Source organism: Phoxinus phoxinus (genome assembly GCF_949152265.1).
Source record: "Phoxinus phoxinus genome assembly, chromosome: 17".
Lineage (NCBI taxonomy): Eukaryota > Metazoa > Chordata > Actinopteri > Cypriniformes > Leuciscidae > Phoxinus > Phoxinus phoxinus.
This window is the reverse complement of record NC_136892.1, coordinates 18,655,466-18,677,074: the sequence shown is the minus strand read 5'-3', so window position 1 is coordinate 18,677,074 and position 21,609 is coordinate 18,655,466. Positions and strand designations below refer to the sequence as shown.

Sequence of the window (21,609 nt, the reverse complement as noted above, 5' to 3'; positions counted from 1 at the left end):
GACAACAACAACATAAGAATACTAAAACTATAACATGAAAAGCTACAATATATATAAAAATTGAAAGCTACTGCAAAATATGAATAAATACTAGATTAGTATCAATGCTAAAATAACACTTCTACCAAATTAGAAAACTATTAATTAACATGCTTTTATGAAACACGCTTATGAAAACAGTGATAATAGTCTCATTATGTCCTAAAGTTTCAATGGCCATTTTCCTGCCCAGAACAGATTTGCATGTGAAAGAAAACAATGGAAACAGACACATATTTTTCTCATTTTATTGAACACAAGAATTGTTTGACAGAATGAAGTCAGATATTGTTGTCGGTTAGTATTTACAGCAGTGGCAGTGTGGGAGAGAGAGAGAGAGAGAGAGAGAGAGAGAGAGAGAGAGAGAGAGAGAGAGAGAGAGAGAGAGAGAGAGAGAGAGAGAGAGAGAGAGAGAGAGAGAGGTGGAAGTGACATTTGATTTGTAAAAATCTGTATACAGCTGTGAGAAGGGCCTCTCGTAGGGTATGAAGAGATGGATGTCTTATAAAGGTCTGAGATGACAGCGAGATGATGAGAGAAACAGGTGTAATTTGCTCAGATGATGAGCTTTAAATGCTTTCGGAAACAATCGTTTGAACAGACTTTTGTCTTTAAAGTGGCATGATTGCGGCGGTAAACTGTGTAAACGTACAAAAAAATTGGTCCCATGTTAAATGGCAGTATGAATCAAAAGCTTGTTTTTTTTTTTATTTTTATTTTTTTGAGAGATCACAAGGAAGAGCTTATGCATCCCGGTCCAGTTTCTACAAGCCTCTCAGATTCTTATTAAACTGGAAACACGTTCGAACAACTTTCATTATTAATAATTACATTACAAATGCTTAACAGAACACAAACGTACATTCAAAGAGTTTGAAATGCCATGAAACGATTATTTATATATCTGCTCATGAACTTACGGATTTGTTACATAATGTCAAACGACTTAATGAGGAAAGTTATTAAAACGTGTTACCGTCCAACGGCATGAAAGCACTTCATGTAAAAGCAAAAGTGACAACAGTGAACGTAGGCCTATGAATGACAAGTTCACTGACATTCAGAAAAATGTAGCCTACAAAATAACGCTTTGACATTTTCAATTAGTTAGCAATTCAATCGGTAACCTTAACACCAATGACATCCAGTTCAGAATACATCGCATGCTTATTTCAGATTTAAAAATAGGCATTTGACCGAATGGGATGAACAAGTGATTTTGTAATTAAATGGCGGGTGAGCAGGCAAACCCTCGGGCACCTATGAGAGACAGTTGTGAATATATTTATATTTATAAATGTATATATATATATACGTTTTGCATCAGTTAGATAGAGGCAAGTTGTTGAGAATTTGAGAACTCGAGTTTTAAGAAATCCACGATCCATTTACACCCTCAGACCAAGTGACGACACATTTGAGCAAAAAAAAAAAAAAAAAAAAACTATTATTTTCACAGTTTACAGATCTGGACCATTTGACAGCGTCGGGGTAAGTTGTCACAGAGACCGCAGGCCTGCATACGAGAGGATGTTTATATTGAAGGCACCAACTCCTTTTGTGTCCGTATTTCACTTCTGCTGCCATTGTGGTTTTTGTTGTTGTTTTTTTACATCTTTTTTTTTAAATTCTTATCATGATGAACATCATTTGAACTAACAGCTACGGCTTTCACAACCTATGGAAACGTTTTTTTAATTTATTCTATTACAAAGAACACACTGTATTCACACTAGGATTTTCACGCATTCACAGTGCACAAGCTTGCAGCCTAAAGAATGAGAAACACTGTACAAAAAAAAGTCAGGCTGAATATTCTTTATGCTACGATCCACACCGGAGTACTATGGCTTAAATAAAGAATAAAAACAAGAATTTGGCTATTTAAGACATGACAAAAATAAAATTAAAATAAAATCAGTATCATAGGGGCACGGGTTCATTTTAATGCATTGTTTATCAATTATGTGGGCAAATGCCAGAGGAGAAACCTGCAGACATCTTACGGGACGTCCCGTGAGTGTTACATGTTTTGGTTAGGCCATGAGTGCAACAGCTGTATCTGCATGTAACAGCAATGCTTGCACTGAATTCTCTAAAGGAGCCGTTCGATCCATATCCAAGTGCTCCGGGTTGTTCCTAATGTTTTTTTAAAGGACTTTGCGGGACATTTTGAAGCAAGGATCACTGCGGGAGTCCTCTTTGACTCTCTAATCTTGCTTTAAAGACCTGAAGTAAATGGAAGAAACACTAGTTCAGGGGAAATGGGATGCGTTGTAATATGAAAGAACGCATAAGGAAAGAGTATGGCGATTTGTAAAACTAGTTCAGACCTCTACACTGCGTAATCTTTTGTGTCGGCTTTACTGAGAAGCAAACGGCGTGTTAATGCGGGATATCAGAGTAAAATGCTGTAAACACTCAGGGCTGGAATAAAACAAACAAAAAAGGACATGTAGAAAAATAATTCGGCAAAGCAAGCATGCTAGAAATCTATCGCTAACTCAAAAAAAACAATGTGAAAAATAAAATAGCGGTTGCTTTTGTACATTACTTAACCACAAGTAAAACATTAAAACTGTTCCCCAAAAAATATTACTATGTGGCAGACAATAAGATGGCAATACTGCATGTAATAAGACGAAACATAACTGAAACAGCACTGTGGTTTGAATGTGTGAAGGCAAAATCTACGGTTCCATTAACTTCTCAGACTGAACATCTTTTGAAAGACACTGAGGTCGAGGAGACTGAGGCTAGAGCTGAAGAATCTTTCCTTCTTGCGTTCATGAAAGACACGTTTCAATACTAATAACAAAGGAAAAGTACAAAATAAAAGGCATGTGCGCAAACTCTTTAGGCGCTCTATACATCTACAGACGTGTTTTGTTCTGTGAACTCAAAGAAGACACTGAAGAAAAGAACCCCTTGTATTTGAGACGTGGTGGTGGTGGTGGTGATGGTGGTGTGGTTCTGTCTGTCCCATTCCGGATCACGCTTTGCTCTCGTTGCCGTTCGTCTGAGGGGCTTCATTGGGGACTGTCTTCACCTCCGCCGGAGTTTTCTTTACCTCTGTCTCCGGCGCTTTGCTTTTGTCATCTACAATGATTTTTCCACTGGAGGGGGGGGAACAGAAAAGAGAGGTTCATCAGCAGTGTCTTTCATTCCTCTGTTCGGCTGTTTCCTCTCTTTATAATATTTCCAAAAATCGACTCTGTTCTGTCATGATTTATTCACCCTCATGTTCTTCCAAACCTGAATGAGTTTCTTTCTTTCTTCAGTGGAAAGATGGATTTTGGAAAAATATCCTAGGCCTTCTATACAATATAATGAAAGACTGCTTTCATGTTCCACGCCATAAAAGCATCATAAAAGTGGTCCACATGACTCATGTTTATTGTCAATGTTACATGGTAACACTGTGTGATGAAAATCTTGACATTGGGTTTCCTTGGTATGTTTATGAGAAATCTTGATTTGAGAAGGTATGATTCAAATCTTGCAGATGAATCAGTTCAATGAATAAAACTGTTCTAATGTTTTTGAAAGAAGTCTCTTATGCTCTCCAAAGCTGCATTGATTTGAACAAAAACACAGTCAATAAATCTTTTCTATTTTAATATACACTCTAAAAAATGCTGGGTTGTTTCAACCCAATTTTGGGTAAAATATGGACAAACCCAGCCATTGGGTTACATTTTTACATTACATTTTTAACCCAACATTTGGGTTTGTCCATATTTTACCATATAAACAACTCAGCATTTTTTAGAGTGTACTTAAATCTAAGATGACAGAGCGGATTTTTTAGCATCATTACTCCAGTCGGTCACATGATCCTTCAGAAATCATTCTAATATGCTGATTAGATGCTCAAAAAACATTTCTTATTATTAGAATCAACGTTGAATCAACAGATATATGATACATTTCCCCCCCAGGATTCTTTAAAGAATTGAATTAGCTTGAAATAGAAATATTTTGTAACAATGTAAGTCTTTACAGTCACTTTTGATCAATTAAATGCATCCTTGTTGAATGAAAGTATGAATTTCGTATTTTTTTATTTAAATATCGCTACTCACACCAAGCTTTTGAACAGTAGAGTGTATATAATGTATATAGTCATATGGATCACTTTTATGATGCTTCTGTTTTTAAGCTTTAAAAAGCTGCATTCTCCAGTCAATGTAACTGTATAGAAAAGAGCAATAAGTGCATGATTAGGCTAAACACCTTCTTTATACATTCATACATACATGAGGGTGAATAAATGATAACAAATGTTCATTTTGGGTGAACTGGCCCTTTAAGATTTGAGGGAAAAGGCTTCAGTGTAGCCAATCGATTTCACAGCTCACAGGATCAGCGTGGTTATCTTACGCTAACATCAAATATTATTCATGAGCATGTATGAAGACAGAGGAACAGTGCATGCAGGTATGATTCATAATATAGAGTAAGATAAATCTGGCTGGGACAGTAACAGCAGGACATTGGTGCAGAGCGCTGGCCTTCTGCTGCAGAGACAATCCTCATAAACGACAAATGTTAACCTCTCCCTCTGCGCTTATTGCCTGTGTAATAGTTTGTTGATACACAGAGCGCTTGTCTCTTGGGGTCGGGCTGGAGCAAAATGCATAATAATAAATAATAAATCATAAATAAATGAAAATCATCAGCCGCAAACAGCCTATTACTGAATATTTTACTGGCACATAGACATTTGTTCTCGAGGGAGCTGACAGAGCACATACTGGGTTCTTGGAAAAAAAGGAAGTTTACTTAAATTATTTCGCAGTAGGCTGATTCTTTCCGAGGGCTGATAATTCCTGTAATGGAATTGACTGTACTGGTGAGCCAAATCATTCATAAATGCATAATGAACCACGGAAATTAAAGATGAGCTTTGCTGGCGGGGAATCGTGAGGGACAGTCCCCGTCGCATTTCAACACGTTCCCTTCAGTCCTATTTTAATACACCTGCCCTGCTGTAGGGCTGATATCAGCTGTGAATGACTGTTCATTATATTCGTCAAACATGCCCGGACAGCCGGCAGCTTCTTTCACGCAGTGGCGTGGGACCACCGGTGGCGGTGTCGAGCTCTCTCGGATACGGCAAAGTCTCAGAGAGGCTTTGTGCAAAAGAGAATGGGTGTAGCGGAGTGAGGGTGTCTCGCGTTACAATCTACACGATCTTGGTGGTGCGACACAAGAGCAGGCTGCTTTGACCGCGTCCGAGGTCTGCGCTCTTTGTCCGCCCGGCCGCGTGTCATTACGCTCATCACAATAAAGCTATCTGATCATATTCTGGGCTCTTATGAAGAGCGGCCAAGTGTGAAGAGTCCCGCCGAACGACACAAAGCATCATCATTCCTTCTGAGTGAGCTGGCGTTTCAAGCAAACCTTAGGAGAACGGGACAAGCGCGATCTGTCATTCGTCAGATTTCATCCACTGAAACATCTTTAAAAAGTGCAAACTCATTCTTGAAAGAGTTCCATTGATATTCTGCAGGTTCTGTGAAAACCAGGGAAGAGCTCAGGTAGTTGAATACCTACAGATGGAGCCAATAAGCCCAGGTGGCAGCCAATGAGAGGCAGCTTCCCTGGAGTGTTCCGGCTCAAATTAGACAAGTGAGCCGAGCTGAGAGAGAGAGAGCCCGACGTGCTGACTGGGACAGCTGGGCCATACATAGAACGTGCAAACTACAGAGCACAAATGGAAGTGGGGAAAACATAGTCTCTGGTAAATATTTAACAAACGCCATGCTCCCGTTAATTCCCTGCTGGAAGTCTTGGCTGACTGTTTAACAGCCGATTTTCTCTGTACTCCGCAACCGAGCGAGAGAGTTTTGCTCCTCGTTCTGCTTCTGAGGAGGCTGATTCGCGCGAGTCTGGAGACGCCGCTAGTTCTGGCTCCATTAGGCACTTCCACAAAAGCTAGCAGGACTGAGTCTGTCAGATGTGAAATGTTCGTTTGGTTTTGTAATATGCACCAATGAAAGAATGAAACCTCTGCTATTTAGAGGGACTGATATGATGCAAATGTTGCTACATTTTGTGGTGAGTTGTAAGTAGCCTACTTTCACTCTGGCGTTTCTGGCGCATCCAGATGCATGCACCAAATCCACACAGATGTTGTGTCAGATGGAGAACAAGTCCAGGTTGGATGTGCCAAAGTTCATGGCAGAGAATCTTTGGAATGTATTCAAGAGATTTGTTTGAGGCTCTTTGGATCAACAAAACAAAACTCTAATTTCATTTGGGTCGTCTTCACAATGTTTCACAAAGACATCGTTTTCAGTAACAAAAGAATGCTGGTTTATTATTGTGGTGGAGGCGATTGCATATTTACACTAGTAAATCAAAGGTTTAGGGTGGGTAAGGACGTTTTTGAAAGAAGTCTCATGTGCTCACAAATGCTGCATTTATTTGATAAAAAAGTAAAAAAAAAGTAATGTGAAATATTATTAAAATTTAAAATAACTATTTTCTATTTTAATATGTATAATTTTTTATATGAATATATTTCATATTCAGATTTTATATAATAATAATAATATTCATGTGGTGGCAAAGCTGAATTTTCAGCATCATTAATCCAGTCTTCAGTGTCACATGATCCTTCAGAAATCATTCTAATATGCTGATTTGCTGCTTAAAGGGGTGGTATAATGCCATTTTCACAAGATGTCAAATAAGTCTTTGATGTCCCCAGAGTGTGTAGGCCTATGTGAAATTTTAGCTCAAATTACTCCACAGATATTTTTTTTATATAGCGTGTTAAAATTGGCACAGGGGGCGGAGCTACAACAGCTTGTGTCCTTTTACCTCACACACATGCACTGAAAATTTCTAAAACGTTTATCCTTTTATGTTCAAACCGGAGTCAGACAATGATGGAGAGACTCAAGAAGAAGTGACAACATGTAGAATGCAACAGGAAATTTCTGAATGGTTAGTTGACGAATTTATGTAGCTTATGTGTAGTTATCTTCTAGTTATTGATTAGCATATTCTGTCTTGATAATCTATAAATCGTGTTCCCGGGGGCGGGGCTTATGTACATTTTAGGGTTAGTGATGTCACTATCCCGGGAGGAATGTCGTGTGGTCCCAACCAGCCGTTTGTTGTAGTCCTTAAAAAGCAATTTCTTTAAAAGCAAATATCTCCCTTTGCTTTGAACTTTGAGCGTTTTACCTTTTTCAGATGTTGTTTATGCTCAAACAGCAAAATTACATAATTATTAAGGTTAGAAAAGTGAAAACATGATCAACCACCCCTTTAAGAAACATTTTTTTTATTCTTAATATTTTTGTGAAACTGTGCAAAACATTTTTTCAAGTTTTTTTAATAAATAGAAAGATCTTACTCCCCCCAAACTTTTAAATATCACATGCAAAAAGTGAACTGAACTGTGATTGATGTTTACACGACAATCAGACACACTTTTTTCCTGTCCAACTCAGTGATTATTTTGGACAGAATAAACCAATTTGGAGATTGTTCTAAAATCTATTCATCTGGGAATATAAAATCGAAAAATGAAGTAATAGTAATTTTCTCTATAATTAAACATAACATTGTAGTTTTGTTTTTTATTTTGTTCTTTACAAACTTCCAATCTTAAAATAGGTACAGTAGTTTTGTAACAGTGTTATTTTAGCTCCATAGTGCACCTTTAATGAAAATATTTTTCACGGCTGTTTTTTCCCTCCTGTTGTTTGTTACAAATAATAACTTTGATGACTAGATTTGTGCATCAGCTGGCCATTTGAAGTTGGCCATTTCACCCACAGAGCCACAAATGGCACTGCACCTCGTCTGCTGTGTTAATGTAATTACAATGATCATACATTAGCCTTCCCTAAGACTCTCTTTTTTTCAATAGCACCATTAATGCTGCTAATTTATTTCTCACTGTCCTTTTCAGCTTTTGAAAGCCATCATTTAAAATCATCAGCTGTGGAATTGTGCCATTTGCGATTGCGTGGCTCATTGTGAGGCTCTGCCAGCGATAATGGAGGAATCAATTATCTCGCTCTGAAAAACACAACCAAAAAGAACGGTTTTACACATTCATAATGCTGGTGTGTTTTGAAGCGCCGTCCCTGAACTGTTTTTAACTGAGGTGCAAATAAACCCGCGCAAACTGTCTCAGCGTACCAAGTCGTCTCTCATTTGAATACCAAAGGGAATACGGCAAGATTGAAGACGCAAGAGGAACCTGATGAAATTCTGATAAGACATTAAGAAGTGAGAAGAAACTGAGTGAGTTATACGAGGAGGAAGGGGGGGTATGACGAAGAAAACAGATGAGGAAGTTGGAGATGGTTAAGGACAGGGACACAAACACAACTAAACATCTAGAGGTGGCCATACTCGTCCTGGTTGGGTGCGGACGGTGTGCTGGAGGAGTCGCTGGAGGGCTTGACCAGCGCATCCTTGGCAAGGTCACTATCTGTGGTCTGGTGGGCTCCTCCCTGTACCTGAGAGTCCTTACTTTGGGGGGGATTGGCCATCTCAGCCGGGCTCTGGCCATCAGCTTTGGCCAGATCTGCAGGGGTTGAATCAGACGGCTGGGGGGCTTCTAAGGACTTTGAGGTTTGACTGGAAGGCGTTTCGCTCAGGTCCACCAGAGGGGCCACGGCTGCAGGAGCAGCTTGCGGGGAGGTGGGAGACGTGACGCTAGGTTTGGGGGTGCTGGATTGGGGAGTAGGTTTAGGGGCCGCTTTAGGGTCGGCCGCAGGTGCGGTGCTCGAGGTAAGGGTGGTGCTATCGCTAGCAGGACTGTCAGTGCCAGGGTCTGAGTTAGTGGTTACAGAGGGAAGCAAGTCCACTACTGTTGCTGTGGTGTCAGCAGCGTGCCTGTGAGGACAACGGGAAGAGAGAGAGAGAGAGAGAGAGAGAGAGAGGAGAGACGGGGGAAAAAGAGATCCACACAAAGAAAAAGGTGGGGGAGATGAGGGAGGGAAGGAAAGCCAAGGCAAAATACACATACATAAGTAAGTCCAACATGCATATCAAAATGAAACATACCATGTTAGGTCATCGCAAAAAAAGTGAGGGGTGTGTAGTATCTAAAGAATTAAACTACTACTGAGAGACCATTGAAAGGGATGTTAAAAACCTGAAGAAAAGATCGGACATGGATTGAGTGTGTGTTTTTAGGGACTCACTCGGGGTCCGTCAGAGGGGTGGTCTCATTGGGTTCAGTGGGGCCTCCTCCCTCATGGTTCGGTGTGCGCTCTTCCTCGGTCCTTACCTCCACAATGGGTTCCTTAGACTCGTCCTTACTGTAAAAGATGACACAGCGGGGGTTTGACGAACAGCGGAGGTATTATGGCTCACAAACATGCACTGAACATTGTTGGCTAACATCAGATCAGGATTTGTTTAAATTAGCAGCATCAGTTAAATGGGTTGATAATTATAAACAAATCAGTGTCTCACACCACATGGCATCATTTTCTGGCAAAAGTGTATTTATATTAATTTATAGCTGTCATAGAGTTAACTCCTTCCCTGCCAGCATTTTTTTTTTAAGTTGAAAGCCAGCACCAGCATTTTTGATAATAAATTTTGATCTGGAGATTCTGCACTCTTTTCAGAAGATGCCTAATAGCGCCCCCTACCGTATAACAGTGAAAACACGGAAAGCCGAAATATTCTGTCAATAGCTGGGAAGCGGTTTCTCACGAATGACGGACAATTCTGTCAATGGTGGGGAAAGAGTTAAAATACGAAATGTAAGGACGCCTTTTTTCAAAATACATATGGTGCTTAAGCTATTATCATATTTATTTTAAATGTAGCATTTTTGTAAATTTTTTGGCAGGCCAGGTAAAGAAAAAAATATATAATATGGAATATTTAAATTTATTTTATTTGAATACATGATAAACAGAGGTTTTGGAACCATGTTTTTATATTAAAAACAGGCTAAAACGGCTATTGTCATTTTTACTTAAAATTGCTAATTTTTGTAAGTGCAAATAAAGAATAATTATTTCATGAAAAAATTTGATTTATTCTGACCCATGATAATAGCTACTTTTAGCATCATATGTTTTATATTTATTTATCATATTTGTGAAACTCTTGCCAGTTAAAGTAAAGAAAAATCATAATTTAACAACAATGATTAACAAAATATAAATATATTTTATTCTAACAGAAAATGCAAAAAAAACCAACGTTTTTTTATAAAACTGCTGGCAGGGCAAGTAAAAAAATATTTAATTAAACATAAATATACTTAGATTACACTGTTATATTTCTGACACATAAAACAGTGTTATAAATGTATGGGTGAGCCCTTTAGTGCAATAAAATTACATAAAAGTGTGGACTATGTTCTCTTGAAACAACATTTTCAATGGCTATAAAACAGAGACAACCAGCGGCATCTTCTCATTCCTAACCAGCATGCACCTCTCCTCCTCTCCCCTTATCTTAACACTGCTGCCATGAGCCAATATTCACATCATTCTCATTCATGGAGTCAGATATGTCACAATCAGCCCTGCCTCAAGCCCTCCTGTAGAGCTGATGGGGGCGATAATGATGGGAGAGTGGTTATGGATGGCGTTATCGGACAAGGGAACACACACAGATGAGAGGGGAAGGAAAAGACAGGCTCACGTGAAAGCGGCTTTTCCCTCCTCGATATCCTTGCCCTTGGCAGAGGGCCCAGACTTGCCGCAGAAGTTGACAGCGATGCACATGAGGAGCCCGCACTTGTTGAGGAAGTAGCATGTGACATCCACGCCGAACAGGAGCAGGATGAAGACCACGATGAGGATGCCCACGATAGCACCGGTGCCCAAACCTGAGCTGGTTTCTTTGGGAAGGAGGAAGAGGAGAAATTCAAATCGAAATGATGTCATTCCAGGCCAGGCTTTAAATTGTGAGTTTCCACAATGCCATAGTGATCTACGCAATCTAGAAAAACATTACATTTATATACAATCTATTTTGTACATAGGTTTTACTACTTCTAAGTGAATTGTAGAGATTGGTTTGTTGAAGGCAGTTAAGAATAAAGCCAGCACACACCAATAGAAACCACATAAGGGCGAATTCACTAATTTGACAATATTTAAACCTGCATTTATTTCACTAACCACCAGCAATCCAGTTAACCAGGTACTAAATATGCTGCTTTGTATTTAAATAGGGATAATTCACCAAAAAAATTATATTCTGTCATCATCATTTACTCACCCTCATGTCGTTCTAAACAACTGTCTTTAATCTGAGGAAGATTAAAGAAAATATTTTGAGGAATGTTTCAACTGTTGAACAAGCAACTGTGACTGGACCCCATTGACATTCATTATGTGGACAAAAAGGAGACATTTTTTATTTAGTCCAGACAAAAGAAATACATACAGGTTTAAAATGGCATGAGGGTGAGTAAATGATGATAGATTTTTTTTTTGGGTGAACTTCCCCTTCAAGTCATTGTTTTTAGTGAAAACACGCCCTCCTTTCTATGTAAATTAGGAATTATTTTTAGATTTAACCTCACAAAAGGTAAATGTCACGCCTTCCATGAGCAATAAACAGAATTGTATGTGTTTGTGTACATTTTCTATTAATCAAAGCAGCAGTAATTCATCAAAGAATCGAGCGACGCAGAAGAGCAATATAACCGGGCGTATGTCCAAATGCATGTAAATGAGTCCATTTCACACTTTAAAGCGGTGCTTGGATCACAGTGGTAAAACCGTGCTGTGGAGTTCCAGAAAAGAATGCCAGATCAGGGTTGTCTGATACGTCCTTCACAACCTAGTAAGATCAGGAACTGCGCAATGCAAATAGCACAGATTATGAGGGCATGTTTGCACCGTTACCTGATTTGCATAATTCCTTCACAGAATCAGAATCACTAAAGCAACAAGCGTGTGCAAACAAACAGCGCTACCACTTCATTCTTAGTGAATCCCCCCCCATGATGTTTAGGTTGTGACAGATTGTCAATTCCACGTGTTATCCAAACACAGTATACAACATAACATCACATACAGTGTCATTCTGAAGCAGGGCATTCATTACTCACATGGAAATGAACCCAGCATGCTTATTCAGAGACATAATTAAGTCTCTTCGTTCCGAACTTCAGCAGTCTTGTTAAGAACATTAACTACAATGCTTGTTCTGTTCATATTCATGCACATATTTCAACAGAGAAATTGCACTGACATGTAATGGTGAAGATAATCTTAATATTCAGAGCCATCACTTACGGGGTAACTTCTGTGTAAACATTTACAAACACAGTCATACTGATGAAAATAAAGAAAACACCATGTTAAAGGAACAAGGATCAGATGAGACAAGCAGAACTGTGTTTTCAGGTCATGGAAACACAGACTACTTACCAGGAATGACAAGCTACACCATGAAAATGCTAAATAAATACAGGATCTACTAGAACGGACACATAGGCCTATGTTCTGTATCAGTAAACAACACGCACAATGAAAACGGTTTATTAAACATCGACTATATGGATCTTTATGCTACATGGGTAAACGTGGTAATTCATATTGATTCAGTCTTCTTCTATGCTTTCACTATGCTCTATTAAATCATTCTATGAAATATTTGATTCAGATATGGGAAGAGAACTTTGATGTTATGAAGATGACGATTTTTCAAGAGGCCAATACAAAACGAAAACAATTTTTTTTTGACAGATTATAACAGTAAAATCCAATCAAATAAATTAAATATATGTGTATATAAACAACTGAGATAAGTAAAAAGCTAAAATCTACCGTTAAAAAGGCAGTTATATATATATATATATACACACACACAGCTTTGATGATGTATGATGATGAATATTTTCGGGCTGCAAAAATTTTGCTAACTTAGTGTATTGTTAGCTTAACACTCCATTTGGCACTTTATTCAAGTATTGAGTATACTATACAGCCATAGATTATACCATGAATTAAGATGAACAAACTGAGTGAATTTGCAATTAGGCTTATATCGAGTTCTAGGCACCTTCGTATGAATTGTCTCTAATGAGATGTCCTTCTAAATCATTGATGGAACCATATAAAACACCCAAAAGACCTAAAACACATCTACATGTATCAAGGAGATCATGAATTATGGATGCACTTATCAGAGACCTGGAGGAAAAATACATTAGACAAAACTGTTCTAAGAAGAAAAAAAACCCCACCTCACCTCGGCTACAAAAAAACAAAACCAAAACATGATGTACTGCTCTCAGAAAACTCAGCTCAAGACATTAATAGTTATAGTTTTAGTAGTTACACAATATAGTTTTTACAATAAACCAAAATGTAATGTGAACTTTAACCAATAAACATGTATGATGGGTAATCTGGTGCTGTAGACGTTGTGATGAAATCTAGCCATGGCAGCAGTCACCACACTGAGGAAGGGTATCGGAGGCTGGGCAACGGGAGGTAGAGCTGACAGATTTAATCTACCGGCCAGCCAGGAGAGGGCCAAAAACACTTCTCCTAGCTTGGGGCGCGGAGTGGGCCGCAGTTGTTTTCCTGAGCTTCAGCCTGCATTTTAACAAGTGCGATAAATCACGGCACACATCTGAGCACAAAGGCACACTGAGCTCCCACACCGGCCAAAAACACCCTGCTCTGCTGACTCGGCACTGTGCATAAAAGGTCTTCTGGATGCTCCAGCCGTTTCCACATATTCCAAACCTTATCCCATTCTGAATACTGAAAATTGGTGTGTTCCTGAACAAAAAAAGTGCATGTTACAGTTGAGCGTTGGATTGAATCAAGGAGCTCTGGAATACCTGGGCAAAGTTATTTGTTAGCATTCAACCTTCATCACATGCACTCAATTCTAGACATATTTTTTAAAGCCAATCGCCTGAGCTGTACTGTAAATGTCATGTGACTAATCACACTAGAACCACAGGAAATATATTATGTATTACAATGCTGATTGGCTGATGGAAAACAGGAAAAATAATTGTATATAATATAGGCCTAATACAACTTAATTATATGTAATATAACATATGTAAGTTTGTGGCAACTTTTGAATGGCCATCAATGGGAAAATAGGCTTTTGTCCTCTGAATTGTGTAGTTATGGCACCTACCAGCAGGGGCTAGATGCTAGCTCATGCTAATTTGCCAAACTTTGACCCCCCTAGATTGAATTTTACATATAAATGAGTTCAATAATAAAAAAAAGAGACAGCGGGATTGAAATCGAAATGTGCAGCTTTAACAATTTGTGAAAATCTACAACATATCACTAAATACTGTTTCAATGCTCCAGAGGCATCGGCTGAATGTGACTTATCGCTAGCAGCCCGCTTTAACCTTCGCGGCACGGTCATTACAAATGTTCAGTCTGTTCCGAGGACTCAGGTTATTCACCTCCAGACTTGACACTTGCCTCCGTCTCCAGTCACTCTCAGTGATAAGTGCGAACAAGCAGCACTTCTGCCTGTGCCAAGTTTCGGATTCGCAACTCATTTTGCCTCTGGTTCTGTTAGTCTGAATGAAGCTGATGATCCATCCAAGGGTGGCATTAAACATTCCAGACGGGCCAAACGGGGTGCTGCTTTTCTGATGAAATGTCACCTAGCACCAACACACAATGATTAAGGACAGAAACGCACCTGGGTATGAATGATGAGCCCGACAAACTGATTGGCACATGCGTTTCCAGGAGTCAAAACTCCGGGGCGCATCACTTTATTACCATGAGAATCCATTCCAAAATGGGAAACAAATGCTACTCCATTTTATTGAACAAACAACCCCCATTTATTTTCATAGCCCTGCCTTATATATGAGCTTTTTTTTTAATGTAAGACACTTAATTACATTAGTTGCACTTTACTCGACACCCTCCCAGAAAATGCCTGCATAGGTCTTGCATAATAATGGCACTCATATCTCAGCTCTCGATGGCATACGGCAGCCTTTGACATGTAAACTGACCACCACCTTCTTTAATACGTCAATCGGCATCCATGCCTGTGTTCGTCCATCGCTAATGTTCGAAACTGATTTATACGGTTATAACGGAGGTGGTGCCATGCACACAAGAACGCTTGTGGGTTTCGCATTAAGATTCAGTCTGGGGGTCGTTTATGTTAAATCCCGGCTAAGCAAGAAAAAACAGCCTTAAGGAATTTAGCATTTCAGAGAAGAGATGGTCAATCAGAAGTACTGAAGAACACTCCTGCCCTTTAAAAGTAAAAGGCTCTGTGGGTCCCTCTGAACTGACATTGAGCACCATGTCATCATGGGACATACACATGAAACGGTCCCATGCAACCCGCTGCCGCGAGATTTCGAAACCATCTTGTGTTTGTTAAAAACAATCCATCTAGCTTACCGTATTTTCTTAAAACCTACAATGATTACTGCATGACACCATACTGGTATGTGTATACAAAAAAATGTATTACAGAACATAATTAAATTACACTGTTGAAAATGACACTTATTGACGTGAATGAGTTTAACAGCAGTAGCATTAGTTTTGAATGGTCTTTTCAAGTAAGAAGCAGAGAAGGAAATGTAAATAAAAGTCCATTACAGAAAGTATATATTTTCTGAATCATCTAAAATTATGTACATTTTTGTCACAAAATACACGTTTTGCATGTCAACACACACACACACACTTGGTGCCTATTCCTTAAAACACCCTTCCAAAATGAGTTAATATCTTAATAATAAAAATAACAAAAAAACATAAGAAACTTAAAATTAATGAAGGTGATCAGAAAGGACTTCTCCTAAATGGGCCCTAGAATGATTATATCGAGATTAACATCAATCTTCTTCATAGGGAAAGATTTTCTACAACATTCCCAAAAGTCCATGGTCTGAAAAACACATTTTTCAAACCCACCAACGCTGCCTTGCTTAAACATAAAACTAACAAGAAACTGAAAATGACAAGAAACAAAAAAGAAAACAGAATGATACAAGCACCGAACACTCTGCTTAATTCCGATAACATGTAACTGGTATTCTTTTTTGTTTGTTTGTTTAGCCTGCGAGAGGATCAGAAGGCGTAGAAAACTGAAGGGTGCGGCTGAAGAGTGGACGGGTCTCCTCTCCTCTGGCGAGCCACACTTTATGAGAGCACTAGCACAGTCAGCATGGAGAACATGAGAGTGACGAGAGCGTACGTCACAGAGGAGCAGCCAAGGGTCGCTGAGACCACACATCCCACACCACCAAAAATAAAATAAAAAAGACACCAGGGACAGTGCACAGGAAAATAAAAATAAAACAGAGGCCAATATGGAAACGAAACAAAAACATTTTGAGTGCATGTTTGAAAATGCGATGGTCCGGTGATGTCCGATTTTACACATGGAGACAGAAAAAGGGAAAGAGGGAGGGAAGGAAAAAACAGGGAGAGAGAAAAAAGAGAGAGACAGAGAATAGGTCAAATACAGAAAAATAAGTTTGAAAGGTTAATCAAGATTAGAAAAGAATATCAAAGGAAAGTTCAAGCAAGTTAGTTAAAAAAAAAAAAAAAGTAAGAAGGCCGTAGCGTGTTAAAAGCACAGCAAATGACAGCAAAGACGAGAATGAGAGGACAACGATAGCCAGGTGATGGGAAATATGGAATGATAAGGGACACGAAGACACACACAACCAAGAAACACGGATCAGACAACTTTCCTGGTATTTGACATTACCTGTACATATAAACTTTACCACAAAATTTGGTACATATTTCTTTAAAGGTGAAGTGTCTCGTTTCTGAGCTAGTAGCGCCACCAAAACTGAATTGCAAACTCCCATCTGCGGTCGGTCAATGTTGGTGCAATGTTTTGAAACTGCCACAGAGATTGTGTTTACACTTTTTGGGGAAAATCCAGCTACGAATGGCTTATTTATAGTTGTCTCTGCATATTGAGCAGTGATAGAGGAGTATTGTAATATTATTTTAAATAAAAAATACACACTTCAACTTTAAACAAGTGCTTCCAGAAATTATAATTAATTTTAAAAAATGTAATCAAGAATAAATATTCCACATGAAATTAGGAAACAAACAGGCTTTCATCTTTTTGAGTTGCAAACACCAGGGAAATGTTGCCCAGTCGGAAAACAAGGTGAAACAAACAGGTTATGATGCAATACAGTGTAATACTGTTCTGGATGACTGAACGAGTTTTCTTGATGTTACTTAAACTGCACAAACGTTAACGGGCATTGTATTAGAACAGCTTTTACTCCATGTCAACTGTAGCTGGGGAGATTTGGATTACAGGAAGTAGAGATTCAGCATTTGTCTAGCGGCCAAGGTTGAGCTCAACCCGCTCCCTGTACCATGCACCAAAATCCACTGCCTCCCTATTTTAATTCTTGACAAACTCATGTGATAACAGCGTCCCAGATTGTCCCACGTGCTTCTATCCTGCCTCACGCACACTGGTCCGAATATAAGACGATAGAGACGCATGAATCGCTGTCTGAGCAGCTGTTTTTGGACCAGCTTTTCTAACGGCAGCTGCTCCATCTGAAGCAATGCAGATGTTAGGCTAAAAATAAAGCCGCTTTTTAAACTCCCACATGTTACACATTGAGGTTAACAACTCTGCAATGTGTAAGTGTGGCGAGATGGGAAAGAGGACAAAGGAAGGCTTTTCTATCCATCTGAACCTGTCTTGCACAAGTGCTCCGAGATCCAAAGCTCCCACTGCTATATGGCTGCTTCCCACTAAGCGGATGAGAAAAAGCAGGTCTCTTGGCCATGCACCGGCAGATGCCTGTTAGGTCCTCAGTAAAGCATTAAACCATTAATCCTGTTGAGGCGTCATCATGCAAAACCAGAGGATGCATCCCCACTGAGAGCGGGCAGATAGTCAGCCCAATTCAATCGGCCTGCCGCAATGAGCCTGAACTGAGCCTCAGTTCAGCCCCGAGAAAAAGAGACGGAGGAACAGAGAGAGAGAAAGAGAGAGAGAGGGATGATCTAAGGCCCAATTTTTATCAGTGGGGAAGCAGCTCACAAGAAAACAAAAACACAGCACTGCCATTGGAGCGCAGACCAAACGAGCCCGGTTGGAGGGGGTGGGTGGTTTTAACGGACCTGCTGTGGCTTTTTCGCCTCCCGAGTGCCAAATAGAAAATCTCATCTCCACTGATATCATCTGCAATCGTTCTGAGACGAGCAATAACGCTGGCTGCAAGAGTTAGGGGGAGGTTGCCAGATGGATTCAGGGCTCTGGAGAGGAGCTAAAGGTCTCCAGGCTTCACCTCTCGCAGACATTTATCCCTCTGCACTCTTATTACTCTTAGATGGTGTCAAATCACTCTCTAGGGGAGGCCAGGCCACAACCTGAATTGACACAAGGGTGGCCTGTGTAATCCACAACAAGACCTGCTAGTAGGATGGGGGTTAACAGGGGTTGGGGGTGAGGCGGTCGGGCTGTTGGCTGCTCTGGCTGGCAGTGGCTGTGGTTCAGGGTTAGGGGGGTGGGCCGTACCTGGGATGGCGGTGGGTTCTGGCAAGGTCCTGAAGGAGAGGATGCCGGGATCAGATCGTCCTCGCTGGTTTTCGGCCACAACGTAGACCTCGTATTCCGTGTTCCACTCCAGACCCCGCAGCACCATGTACTCGCTGTTGTGGGGCACGCGGATCTCTGGCTTCCATTCCTGCCGGTTTTTCTACGAACATAAATGTGGACATATTTTAAGGACAGATGGTACATAAAGGTCAATGGCATAATGGCATTTATTTTTTTGTCTGGATCTAATTTCTTCAAAAATACAATTCACATTTACATTGATTTGAAATTCACCCGATTATTTTCTCAAGTAAGAATTAATTGAATATTTTTGGAGGGATATAATTCTCCTGATTTCATAATGAAGAAAACAATGTATATAATTGAAAATAATATAAATATTGAAAATATTAACAAAACACCTTAATAATATTTGAAAATGTCCGCCAAATTAAAGTCATATGGTTCCACCGACATGCAAACAACAAAAACATATAATAAACAGGAAATTATATCATAGAGAGGAACTCATCACGGTTGCTGTGTCTCATTTCAGAGGCTGTAGCTTGAGGTCGCATTTGTCATATGGTCACTTTTCAGAAATCATGTGTCATACGTCATCGAGGATGTCTAATTTCTGAAAAATTACTATTATAAAATTCCCTGTTATTCATCATGTGGTGTAAATTTTTGTAAACGCTTTCTTTTGGAATATAATAATTACTTAAAATATCACATACGGTAGTTTGGCCAAGGTAAGATTAGCTCAGGTTATAAAATATTATGTTGATTTTAAGATTTTAAGTCCCCCCCCCATTCTTTGTTGTGGACACTCTTATACATCACTGACCAGTGAACTTTGCTACCTACCTAAAGGCAAGTCACTGTTGCAATGGCGGTATAAATAATTCAGATGACTGGACAAGTCAAGTACTGTATGTCCCCTCATGTCCAATCATACTCACAGCTCTGTAGCGCACTAAATAGTGTTTGATAGGAGAGCCCCCATCATCCTGCTTGATCCAGTAGACCTTTATCTCGTTGCCTGTGACCAGTGGCTTAGCCTCCAGTTTAGGAGGATTAGGTTCCCCTGAGGAGAAAATGGCCAGAAAAAAAAAAGCTGTTAGAAAACCCCAGCACAAATTCAAAATGTGCCCTTAACCCAGGTGCATTTCCACAGGTGAACGTCCTCTTATATATTAACAGCTGACTTTGTAATCCACAAGGTATTCTTTATCTCTGAATATGAATTGCAGATATAGGTTAGCTAATTAAACTCATGGCTAATTTTAGCTTACAATTAATTTACAGTGTTGACCCAGCTAAGAGAATTCAAAAGGATTTTATATGGCTGTGCAAGGTCTAAACTATGCAAAAAAAGAAAGAAAAAAGTCACATTAAAGATCAAAGGGTGAGATGTAACACTTTATAGTTGAGTCCTTTTAAAAGTCTCAATTCCTCTGTTCTCAATTTTGGCTAAACTGTTGAGACATCTCATCCTAGAGTTTTTTTTTGGCAGTATAATGATGACTTCCGCCTCCTATCCTTCCAAATGTGGAACATTAATGAAAGTGCTTGGCTCTTTTAAACATGGAGCTGAGTCGCTTGGGCATGTGGAGGGCTGTAATGAGAGCTGGACCTGTGTTGGTGGCAGTGATGGAGGGAGAGAGCGCTGCTGTAATGCAGTCTCTGGAGGAGCTTGTTATCTCCACTTGCCCACTACTTAATGACAGAACTCCCTTAATTATCCTCCATGCTTTGATTGGAGATTCTCAGCCATTACATTTAATAATATCAGCGGGCCAAAGGGAGAGGGAAATGCGCATGTGTGGGCGCTTGTTTGGAATGTTAGCTGTCTACCTGTGTCACTAGAGGAGCCTGGGAGGAGGCCACAGTGCCCTGCTCCCATTAATCATCATAAATAGCTGCTAGACAAGAGTCCCTATTAGGAACTGACGTGACGGTGACACTGTATACACCACCAAATATACAAAACATGACAAATGAGATGGATTTTTAGATCAAGGCAATAAGATATCTGAATGCTTGACCTAAGAAATATAATGCATACGTTAAATTTGATGGTTTGGATTCAGTTCTGTTCATGAGTTTACATTCTCCTGGCAGAATCTGCAAGATGTTTATCATTTTATTGCGCAAAATAACATGGATCATAAAATTTATGTTTGGTTTGACTTTTTTTCAAATAATATATTATAATGGGGTCAGTAAGTGTTTTTTAAATATATAATAAAATATATTTTAATCGGCGAGGATTCAATACACTGATCAAAAGTGACAGTAAAACACATAATGCAATTATAAGTGTGAAATATTATCACAATAAAATCATTTTAATATGCTGATTTGGTTCACAAGACACATTTCTTATTATTGCCAGTGTTGAAACCAGCATGATTTTTAGGTCAACATAATTATATAAAAGCTTTGAACCGTTATAACATAATATAATATAACATAACATAATATAATATAATATAGGCTAATATAATCCAAATAATTTTGTAGTCTTTTGTGATAGCAGGGTTTAAGTCTTAAGGTTTGTGAAGTGAAGCTGCCCACTGTTCGCCATGTCCTGTAAGTTCTTTGGTTTCCCAGCATGCTCTGCATATTTGAGTTCTTCTTCACAGTGGCTTCATGATGTTGAGATTCAGTTTGACCTCTTAGGACAAAACCAAACTATCACAAAAAACTTCAAACAGCCATATGGCTCAAAGAAGGCAATACATGACATAAAGAACCTGTAAACCGGATAATGTGTGTAAATTAAGTTACCATTTCATGTTGTGGAATCTATGTAAACATGTATGCACAGTATACATAGAATACAAAAACAGATTCTGCAAAGAGTTACGTGAAGTATGTAAACTCGAAACCGTAAACCTCTAGTCGTTTGTTATGGCCTCATATCATGATAAATCTCTTTGTAGTCTTCTGTAATTAAGTTTAATTTAAGATAGAGGCATTTTTGAACATTTCAGACCATCAGGCAGTTAGTTAAGCATGCATGAAAGTAGAGGCCTAAGGTGTTTC

The 21,609-nt window shown here is 39.3% G+C and overlaps 1 protein-coding gene across 10 annotated transcripts in view; it reads right to left on the bottom strand.

The window, feature by feature from the left end:
• Positions 1-280: 280 nt before the first annotated feature.
• Positions 281-21,609, bottom strand: part of ncam1a (neural cell adhesion molecule 1a) — a 213,535-nt gene continuing 192,206 nt past the window's right edge. For 4 of the 10 annotated variants that reach the window (XM_079586223.1, XM_079586215.1, XM_079586222.1 and 1 more), the window contains 3 exons: positions 19,521-19,645; positions 18,535-18,715; positions 14,722-16,243 (listed from right to left, as the gene is read on the bottom strand). In XM_079586223.1, the coding sequence (XP_079442349.1) occupies positions 16,164-16,243; positions 18,535-18,715; positions 19,521-19,645 (386 nt within the window). In that variant the 3' untranslated portion in view covers positions 14,722-16,163. Of the gene's footprint in view, positions 3,156-8,421; positions 8,908-9,218; positions 9,336-10,683; positions 10,883-14,721; positions 16,244-18,534; positions 18,716-19,520; positions 19,646-21,609 lie in introns of those variants that run through there. The other 6 variants (XM_079586220.1, XM_079586219.1, XM_079586218.1 and 3 more) reach the window with 3 other exon arrangements.